The sequence below is a fragment of the Heloderma suspectum genome, chromosome 8 (assembly GCF_057233095.1).
Source record: "Heloderma suspectum isolate Gila_16-S chromosome 8, 16-S_ref, whole genome shotgun sequence".
NCBI lineage: Eukaryota > Metazoa > Chordata > Lepidosauria > Squamata > Helodermatidae > Heloderma > Heloderma suspectum.
In genome coordinates, this window is record NC_139465.1 from 6,240,305 (window position 1) to 6,251,172 (window position 10,868).

Consider the following 10,868-nt stretch of genomic DNA (forward strand, 5'->3'; position numbering starts at 1 on the left):
CTGCTTCTGGGTTTCCAGGGCCACTGTGGGAAACCGATTGGTGGACTAGATCTGCCTTCTTCAACCTGGTGCCCTCCAGATGGGCATGATGGGAGTTCCAGTCCAGCACATCTGGAGGGTGCCAGGTTGAGGAAGCCTGGACTAGATGGACTGTGGGTCTGATCCTGGCCAACAGGACCTTTTATTTCCATGTCTTATAGATCTAGAAAATGATCTAGAACCCAATTTCACATTCAGTTCTAAACGAAAAGTAAATTTGTGTTCCTCCAGCGCTATTTGTGGGTGTGGAGGGCTCCACTAGGCAAATCCAGCCAAATTATCTCTGCAGGATGGACTGGAAATGCAACTTTTGCCAATCAAAGGGTGTTTGTAGTGGCACCACGCCCAAGTTGTCGCTTTTATATGCCTGTGGCTTGAATACCTTCTCTTTGATGCTGAATTCCCTTGCCCCATCGCAGCACTTGCCCTTCAAACAGCGTAACAGTGTCTCCCCACAAGTGGCCATTTTGGAGGTTGATGTATTTAAAATATTGATAGGCTGCTCTTCTAGTGAGAACATGATTCAGTTGTTTTATTTACTGAATCCTGCTCTTGAGCCAGAGTGGCTTACGAATATCGGTAGCAAGAGAGTCCTTGCCCTCAGGCTTACAATCTAAAAGAAATGGCACACAAGGAAGACGGGAAGGTGAGGGAGGAGGGAAAAAAGCAGCCTCGGGGAGGATCCAGAAGGTGGCAAGAGAAAGGCTATGCATCACCGCTGCCCCTCGGCAAATATCCCCCCCCCCCTGCAACCTGGTTCTACATTGTTCAGCATTTGCCAGTGAAACATACAGTTCCACTCCAATTGCTGGAAGTGCATGTTGTGAGTCACCCAGACAGCTTCAGCTGTTAGGAAGTATAGAAATGTAATAAATAAATACAATAAATAAGTGCCCGCATAGTTCTCTGGGTTCAGCCCTGCCTAGGCCTGGTAGCTGGGGTCTCCTTGGAGGAGGAGCGGGAGGAGCAGGATTCCCCCGGCAGCCTGTCACAAGCCTCCCAATGACCCTTCGGATCTAGACATCAGGGTCAGCATCAAGGGTAGGCATGATGGGGCACCTGCCAAGGGCCCATGGCCCAGCAGGGGCCCACTGACAAGAGCCCCCTGGACTTTGCTTCTCTTCTGCACCACTGCAACCTGCTTCTTCACCTGCCTCTCAGTCTGGCCTGGACAACAATGGTGGTCAGAAGGAGGAGCAGGAGATGCCATGGCCTCCTTGCTCCCTGGCTCTCTGCCTGTCAAGCAAGCAAGCGGTAGCATTGATGAGAATGAGGATCAGGAGCAAGATCAGCTGGTGATAATGGCAGTGAGAAGGCAGACTCATTGAGGGAGGGGGGCATTGCGGGGGTCTTGCCCCAGGGTTCTCAAAAACCAGGATCTGGCACTGGGAGGGGAGACACACACATACTCTTGCACAGATCAAGCCTGGCTGAGAGCCAAGAAGGGTTGGATTCTTCAGCTCCTATATGAGCTCTTGCTTTAATTATCATCACTGAAGCAATGGCTCCCTTATTGCTCTAAGCTCCAGTGCAAAGTCTTCTTGAACTGGGGAGACAGACAACAATATTCTAGACCTCTGGGTTGCTGTGTTATTGGATCTCCCTATGAGGAAGTATCTAATCATGAAAGAACATAAAAGCCATGCTGGAGAAGAACGCAAAGGCTTTTCCCAAAGTGGTGCCCATGGGCGCGTCCCTTGGTGCCTACCAGGCTCCCTGCCCCTCCTGATTTTTACTGTATGTCTTAAGACATTTAAAAATTAATTTCTTTTGAACTGGGATGCTGGCATCTTGCAAAGGGAAGTTCTGTCTTCTAGTGCCATCTTTATTTAGGTTCAAAAGACAGATTTTGTGTTTTTGAGTTCAGGCACCACCTCTGCCTCATCCGTAGATTTTTGGGCACGTTACTTTTCGTTTAGTCTCACCACCAGTTTGCCTTCTGGGAAATGAGGGTTTTGTGACTGGCTATACCGATCATGGCAGCCATTTTATGAATGGGCAAGCCTGCCCAGCCGCCATTTTGGGAAACGACCGATGCCATTCTCTTAAAATTCCAAATGTGCCCACTGACCCAAAAAGGTTGGGGACCCCTCTATAAAGTCCGGATCCTGTTTGCCACTGTGGCTGGTCAAATGCTTCTGGGAAGTCCACAAAAGCAGGACATAAAAGCAATTGGTGTTTGACCCTAGCAACTGATGCTCAGAGGTATACTGTCACTGTCCATGGAGGTTTCATACAGCCATCATGACTTACACTGACAAACCTCTTCTCTTCCATGTATTTGTGCCTTCATCTAAGTTTCACATCTAGTGGCAATGAGTTCTAAAAAGTAATTATGCATTGGGTGAAGAAGTCCTTTCTCTTGCCTGTCGTGAATCTACTGCTAACCAGTTTCACTGGACAATTCTGTGGTCTAGTATAATGAGAGAAGATATGAGTTCTTAAATCCAGTAGCAGTTTCTTCCAAATAGGCTGTTGCTTTTGCTGCTGACCCAAACTTACAGAGGAAGCAAAGAGTTTAAAGTAGGTAGGAAACCTTGCACCTCCCAGATGTTGTGGACTACAATTCCCATCAGCCCCAGCTAGCATGGCCACTGGTTAGCTGCTGTTATTGTAGTTGTTGTTGTTTCTTTATTTAATGCCTTTTTATCCTGCTCCCCAAACAAGATAATCCCTGCTCTTGGGGTTACGATCTAAAAAAACATGACACACAAGGAAGGGATGGGAAGGAAGAAGAAACGTTATAGGAGTTGAAAGAATGTTCATTTTTGGAGTATAACTCTTATGCATGGAGGAAAAAATTGGATTGCAAATAATCCAACAAAAAATTGCAAATAATCCAACAAAAAAAAATAATTGCAAAAAAAAAAATTGCAAATAATCCAACAGAGTTATTTTTCAAGCCAGAGTGTCTCTTGGCCTTTTGTTTAGCAGCAGTATGTACCTGTCTAGCATGTAGCCAACAGCATGGCAGCATCATCTACACCCTAAAAAAAAAATCCTCTTGCCTGCCTTCATGATTCAAAGCAATGCTGTGACTAGTTTCAAGCAGTGGGTTTCTGCAGCACAGAGGGCAGATCTGTCATTACAAGCAAAACATCAGAAATTCCCACTGGAAGTCCCCCAAAGTTGGTGAGAGCCCACTTGAGAGCATGAATGATCAAGGGACCATAAAACACTGCTATGAGTGAGAGAGAGAGAATTCAGATGCAGGGTCCTGGCTGGTGGAGGGCTGGATATGTTGCATGGGTGACATTTTCATTATTTCCTAATTCTTAACTCGCATGGCTTTATGTCGGTTCTCACACTGGTTTTTCTTTTTCTGGTTTGAAATTAACACACATTGTGCTCTTTCTTTTTTAAACATAACATTTAAATAGCTCAGCTGACTTTCTCAAATCAGATAGCAATGTTTCAGCATTTATTAACATGGCTGTTTTTTAAAAAATGTTTTTAATAGTCATAATTTTGCTTAGCTAAGAGACGGGGTGGCAGAGAGAAACTGAACTGGATAACAGTATTAGAATAAAATAGAAATAAAATAATTGCACACAGTTGTCCTGCTCCAGCAAGAAAGAGAGGGACAGATCTGTGTATATAAGTAGACTTCTGGGCATGTTGTTGATATAAAGCAGCCTTCCAGATGTGTTGTACCACAACCCCCATCATCCACAGCCATTGGGGTTAGGAATGATCGGAGATGTAGTTCAACACATCGGGAGGGCACCAGGTTGGGGAAGGCTGTGGTAGAGGCATGTTTTGATCCATACCACAGTTCATTTCAGCCGTAATGAACCAACTGGATGTCTCTTTAGATGTGAAAAGCCATCTGTCTTTGCACCTGGGGAGGGAGGCCAGTTTTTACATGTGACTGGTCGCCCATGACTACAGCTGGATCAGGGACAATGCTGTTTATTTGCATGCAGCTCTCCCTCCAAGGAGTCCTGAGAGCTACAAATCTGGTGGACTCTTTCTTTACAAAGGTCCTCCTGCCCTCCAAAAAGAATTATGGAAGGCTGTCACCAGTCAGGCTGAACCTCCTGACACACTCTGGTGCAGCGGCGGGCGCCAAAAATCAGCTGGGGGACAGGGGGAGGGAGGTGGCCATCTGGGCAACCTCAGGTGGTATGGATTTGGTACCTGGGCCTGAGGGAGGCTGGATCTACACTTACCGCCCTTTTTCACTTCCAATGAGGTTTCACTGCCCGCCTTTCACACTACGCAGTACCCGCCTCGAATTGGAACTGGAATTTCCCACTTCCGTGCTCCTGCTTTCAATACACGAATATCCCGGTATTTCCCCTTAATGTGCTCTGATTTTCCACCTTCGCTACCATATCCGGTCGTAGTCCCCTCCCCCGCCTGTCCATATACGGCGGTGTTTGTATTTCCCTCCTGTCCAATCACAGCTCTCAACAGCCCCATGTCTTCTTCCGGCTACTGATCGCATAGCTTCCTCAGCAGCCCCCATTTCCTCAGCAACAAGCAAAGGGCTGGATATGCACGTGCTTGTCTGATCTCGGAAGCTAAGTGGGGTCGGCCCTGGTCAGTAGTTGGATGGGTGACCGCCTGGGAATCAGGCTTCCTGCACTGAGCAGGGGGTTGTTCTATCCCTTCAAATGAGACTAAATTTTACCCCCTCCTATCCCCCGCTCTGGATGTGTTTTTTTTTCATTAAGGCGTTACCCTCGCAGAATCGGGGTTTCTCCGCAATGTTTTTTTTCCCCTAATTCAGGCATGATCTTCAAAGATTCGAAGTTGTGAAGCTTCACAAGCCGGGCAATCCATGGTGGGGGGGAGGCGCTCCATCCCTCCCCCCGGAATCCCCCCCAGCCGGCTCCGCTCCATGGTGACTCCGCAGAGCCACTGGCGAGGCTGCCTGCAGCCGGACATTCAGCCGCTGGGCTGCACAGGGATGCAAATGGTGGCCACTGTAGCCACCACCATTTGCGTTCCTCCTATTGCCGTGATAGGCTATGTATATATTTACTTAGCCTATCACGGCTAAAGACACGGACGCAAATGGCGGTGGCTACACCATTTGCATCCCTGCCCTGAGCCATGATAGGCTACGTAGATACTTTGGTAGCCTATCACAGCTTGCCAGGGACGCAAATGGCGGCCGGCGTAGCGGCCGCCATTTGCGGCTGCCGCCCAGCAGCAGCTGGAGCCGCTGGAGCTGCTGCAGGCAGAGACACAGCCAGGTAGGCTCCGTTTCATGGGGTTTTCGCGGGGTGGTGGGGCGGGTTGCTCCATTCCACTACAGATTCTCGGCCCCCGAATTTACTGGAATTCGGCCTCCCTGGGATCCGAGGCGGAATTCTCTAACATCCCTACCAACTACTGACCGGGGCCGACCCTGCTTAGCATCTGAGATCAGACAAGCGCGCGCAGGAAAACAGTAGGAAAACAGCACAGCGCTCGAGTGTGAACCTTGCTCGCGCATTCGCTGAAGCACTGCAATGGGGAAAATGGGTGAGTGTGAATAATCACGTTTTAATGCGAGAGCGTTTAACCCGACGGGACACCGTATTCATTGCGATGGTGGGTGCAAGCAATGTAGATCGGTCCGGAATGGGCAGAATCCAACAAAGCACTCGCACCTTCCCCAGTTCCCTTATGACCTGCTGATTCCTGTCCACAAGCGGGATCCACTGCTCGCGGAAGGAAGATTTAGTGCTTTTGGAGCAACCGGAAATGAGCGAAAATGCTCATTTCTGGAACGGGACAGGTTGGCGGAGCTCACATAAGGGAGCTCTGCCGACCTGCCCCAGTTCTGCTTGTTTCTGCTTGTTTCAGGGTGCTAAATCACTGTTGTGCACGTGAGTCCTGCCTGTGCAAAGAATCAACAGGGCCCAAGAGAATCGGCGGAGGCGTAAGCAGCCATTGGATTCTACCCTCTGCACCCCTGGGCTAAATGGACAGACCGTCTGGCCTGGTGTAAGGCAGCTTCCTTGGTGGCTACTTAAGCATGCTGTGCTAAGAAACCAGTTTAGAAAAAGACTGCTGCACCCACCTGTGTTTTCACCATCCTCTTGGCAATGCAGCTGCATTTGACATACTCCCGCTGTGCCCCAGTTGTTTACATGGGTTGCCTTGTGGATGGAGTACGTTCAGTAACTTTGCCTTGCTCTTTTAGCTTACAGCATTGGGATTTTGTCTTGGCAGTACCGTGTCTGGATCCAGCAGGAGTACGGCAAGAACCCACTCCGTGACCAAGAACAGCTGCAGCATTTACTCACACTGCAGGAAGAGAAACTAAAAGAGCAGCAAACTGGACTCGGAGAGACAAATTGGATGAATGCTCCGAGCCCAACCAGACCCCGGCCACATGCCCCCTATGCCGGCAGCAGCAGCAGCAGCAGCAATTGCCGGTGGATGAACAGATAACAAGGACTCCTTTTGCAGCTTCTCCCAAGCTGAGATGTCCTCCGGATGTGTCAGATGACAACTCCCATAATCTGCAGCCATCTGGGGATAATGGGAGTCATATTCCAACATGTTTGGAGGGTCCTGAGCTGGAAAGGCTGCATTAAAAGCTTGGACTGAACTCTGCCTGTTTTCTTTCTAGGAAGAGCAGTTTGGTTATTTTGGCCTATGGTGGTGAGCAAGCCGACGAGCCGCATCTTGAAGATGCTGTTGCAGTCAGCATTCTCAAGTGGTTAGAGCCATACCCTCTCTTGTTTTGCTTTCTGGCTCTGCCGCAGATGCATTGTATGACTTCACTGGGTAGGCTGCAGCAACAGGTCTCTCTGAGTTGGGCTCCCCTTTAGCATGACTCTCAGCGGCCATCCAGGGCTTTCCACAGCCAAGGACAACAGGTGGTGATGGTCTTGAACCAAAGATTATAGTTTCAGGAGGAGACATTTGAAATGCAATAGTGCCAGTATCTAGCAAGTTGAGAAGATGAAGGTTGACCTGCAAATCCTTGAGGGGTGCTTCCACAAGCGAGATGGAGAGCATTTGCTCTTTAGCGCAGGCACTTTAGTTTTCAACTACTGAATATGGCTATTGGGGCATGTCACATGGGAAATGGCCATTTGTAGTCTTCAGAAATGTGGGCCGTTTGGAGTGATCAGTTGGAGGTGTGTCTTCTAGTTCTTGTGAACATTGGCCTAGTTCACACTTAATGCTAACCCATGGTTTATTTAACCTAGGGTTTGTCTAGTAAACAAACTGTGGTTCATTCCTGCGTTGTTTGTTCCTTCTGCCTTTGCCCTCTCCCTCTCTGTATCCCAAATGCCTTTTATGCTGACTGGCACAATTTTGCTTTTCTTGAAAATATCCCCACATCATTCTAATTAAACTGTAAATTCAACAGAACTTTCTTGGGTAAAACTTCCTAGTTTGGCTTTGTGTACATTTGTGCCAGGGGCTTTATTCTGTTTTCCAGTGAATTAAGGGCCTTACCAACATGCACGTATGCTGCTGGCACACATTTTCATGACTCAAAGTCAAGTCACATAGGAGATCTCATCTTCTATCTGTGCATCCAGGGCCACATTCCCAGTTTAGCTCAGTGGTACTGAACCTCTTTCACGTCGGGGGCTGAATTCCATTTTGGAGAAGCTCTTGAGGAAGCTGCATTCCAGTGGTGGGCAGGGCCAAAGGCACAAGGGGCAGGGCTAAAATTTCCCAAATTTTAGCATGTTTTAGCTCACAGCTCTTCCTGCCAGTAACTATGCTTTACAAGAGGCATTTCAACCTTTTAGAATGGGGGAAGAACTGCACAAAAGCTGTGAAACCACCAAATGATTGATGGTTGGGAGAAAGGGGGGTGGCCCCCTGGGGAACCCCAGAGGTCTGGATTGAGACAGCAGGGGGGGGCAGATTTGGCCCCCAGACCTGAGGTTCCAAACCCTTACTTTTATTCTCCCTAGCCTAAGGGGGTGGGGGCAGGGACAAAATGTTAAAACTGGTAAGAGATTTGTACCTTTCTGTTGTTTAGTTCAGTACTGGATAGCTGAAACTGACTAGTCTAAAGAGAGAGGTTGGAGAAGATCATTGTCAGCTTTACCCATTATAGCAAAGTCTAAGGAAGACCTGCAGGAAGTTGTAACTAATCCAGGGGTTTCCCCAGAGTTTGCCTAGCCATAAGACTATTCACTCTTGACTCCTGTGAAAACTCCCTCTTTGCTGGGGGACAGCCCAATGCATACATGGTAGCAAGAACTGTGTCACTCATTGCCAGGGACATCATGGGAACTATCCAACTGGCGCCTGCAACATTCATGCAAGTGCAAGTAGACAGTGCCCATGAAATTTCACATTCACAGTGTCCCAAATCACGGTAAACCCTCCAGCTAGGGAAGGAGTCATATTTTACTGGAAACAACAGTGGTAACAACTCCCAGCAAATTGCCAAGGTTTTTTTTTTTAACATTTAAACCCACTTGTCGATTAATCTGCTGCATGATTCTTCTTCTAGGACACTGCGCCACTGAAATTTGTGGTGGTGGTGGCAAAAAATGGGCTGTTTGCCACTGAATTTTGGCTGCACATGGTTACAGACAGCTAAAATGGCCAAATATAGCTTGTTTTCAATCTAAATTTGGCCATTTTAGCTTTGTGGCAAATTGCTGCAGTGTTTGTCCCAACCAAATTTGGTGGCAGGGCGACAGCAGGAGTATGACCCATGGGGGCATCTGGGTGTGTATGAAAATGCCCCCCCCCAAGTTACTCATCCTTGATCTAGGAAAATGGGGACCTTCCTGCTTTTTGTGTTAGTCCTTTACCTGTATCTCCTTGGCCTTTCAAGATGGCAGCCTTCCAAACCACGACCACCTGTTGGAAGACAATGCCAAGAACCTCCACTCCTTAGGAGAGTGACCTGTGGCAACCAATATGTGAAGCAATTGCAAATTCTGCTGTTAATCAAAATGGGTTGGGGAGGAAGTTAGGAAAAAACCCAGACAGTGTGTCTGGTTGTAAACAGCACAGGAAGCCAACAGTGTAACATGGAAAGAAGAGACAGGCTGTTTCTGGTAGGAATAGGAAGTTATAGTAGATATGTGATAAGCAGAGATTACATTTGCAATAGGTGTTACCAACAGATAGAGGCCACATAAGGACACATGAGTTCAATACAGGCATTTTAATTTAGATAATTCTAATATATCGATCAGTCACCTCATTATGTGTGGTTTTCACACGTTGCATATTCTGTCTTCTGATAGGAAACCCCTTAGTAGGAGAATCAGAGGTGAAAACCAAGTAGGTACAATTTCAGTTGCAAAATCTCATTGTATTCCTGTTCTCCATGGATAAATCAAGGAACATAGGCATGCCTATAAACAATAGTGTTTCTGCTATAGTTTATGTGAAAGATTTCTGCCCTAAGCTTGTACCAACAATCTTTCTAAAGCCCCAATCATAACACATTTAGGATGTTATGCATGTTTAGACAGAAAAATGTCCAACAACTCCCAGCAAGCATGGCTGGCTGGGGAATGCTGGGAATTCTAGGACATTTTTCTGTCTAAACATGCAGAAGATTGTGCCCTTTCTTAGATATGAACTCCATTGAAATTAATAGGACTTTTAAATCAATGCATTTGGAATTAAGATGCCAGAGAAAAACAAGAACCCTTTAGGTTTTCAGGAATTAGGAGGTCAGTGGGTTATGATGAATCTTTAACATCTAGGAATCATGAGAGGACATTTTTTTTACACAAGCCATGATGATTTGGATTAATTTCACTTCCTGCTGTTGATTTCCCTCACAGCAAATAGTTTGGAATAACCCTGTAATTTGGTTGCAGTCAGTTGTTGCCACCACCATGCACATGAAGAGAACTGCAAGTAGGAGGAACTGAGCTTGACAATGCATTTAAATCATGACGATCCAAATTTGCGATGGATGGAGAGGATTCTTAGATCATAATGAAGCAATTGCTTATACTCGATGCCTTTTAAAATAGCAGTGGCCTTATTCTTATGTACTCCCCGACTCAAGAGATGCTGAGGCACTGCATTAGATTCTCTGGTGTTATGAAGTAGTTCTCTTTTGAGTGAACGGTACTGACTTCATTTTGAGACACAGCCAAAAAGCCCGGCATCTTCATCCCCAGCCTCAGCAAAGGTAGGAGAAAGGCACAGGAATGGGATTGAGAGCATCATGCAAGACTAGATCAGGCAATTCAGTTGCTGATGGACTTCTTAAAATTACCATCCGCCAAAGACAAAGGTGGGGGTGAAAATTCAGCAAAATATAAATTTGCTGGATAGCAGGAGTGATATCTGGTAAGTTACCTAGTCAATTACCTGCAGTATGCTCCTATTGTCCAAGGTCATCTTTTGATAAAAGAATAAGAGATAGTAAGTAGGACTTTTGTTTTCGGCAGGTACAGCCATCATCCTCAAGCACCCTCTTTTGTTATATGGGATGGGAGGCCAACTCAGTCTTTCTCCCATAGCAAGTAGCACCATTTCCCGTGCCTCTGAGCAGTGTCTGGCTCATCAGAGTTGCGATGTCACTGCCTTTCTATGAACTGTAAAAGAAGCCTCAGGTTGGGGCAATCCCGAGTCCCCTCTTCCCAGAGGTGGGGGGCCATGCTGCTGAAATCACTAGGTGCCTCACCCCTCCAGGGGTATGGTGCCACACTGCTGCTGAAATCACTCAGAGCTCCCAGAGCAAAGGCTCCATGCTGAAATCACTGAAATCGCTAAGCTCCTTGCTTGCTAGAGCAAGGTGCCAACAGTGGATTCTTCGCCTGCCCTAGTCAAGGCTCTCTGCTTTCCTTCCTCTTCACTTGAGACCAGGAATTGCAACACGCACTAGTTCCTGTCTGCAGGAAAGGGCTTCAGCCCAAGGAAAGGTATAATTGTTT

General features: G+C 47.2%; 1 protein-coding gene across 1 annotated transcript in view; it reads left to right on the plus strand.

Annotated features, from left to right (window-relative positions):
• Positions 1–7,355, plus strand: part of LOC146338814 (dual specificity protein phosphatase 22-A-like) — a 32,501-nt gene extending 25,146 nt beyond the window's left edge. Inside the window, exon 8 of the mRNA XM_084812832.1 lies at positions 6,208–7,355. Within this exon, the coding sequence (XP_084668958.1) occupies positions 6,208–6,429 (222 nt within the window). The 3' untranslated portion in view covers positions 6,430–7,355. The remainder of the gene's footprint in view (positions 1–6,207) is intronic.
• Positions 7,356–10,868: the final 3,513 nt, after the last annotated feature.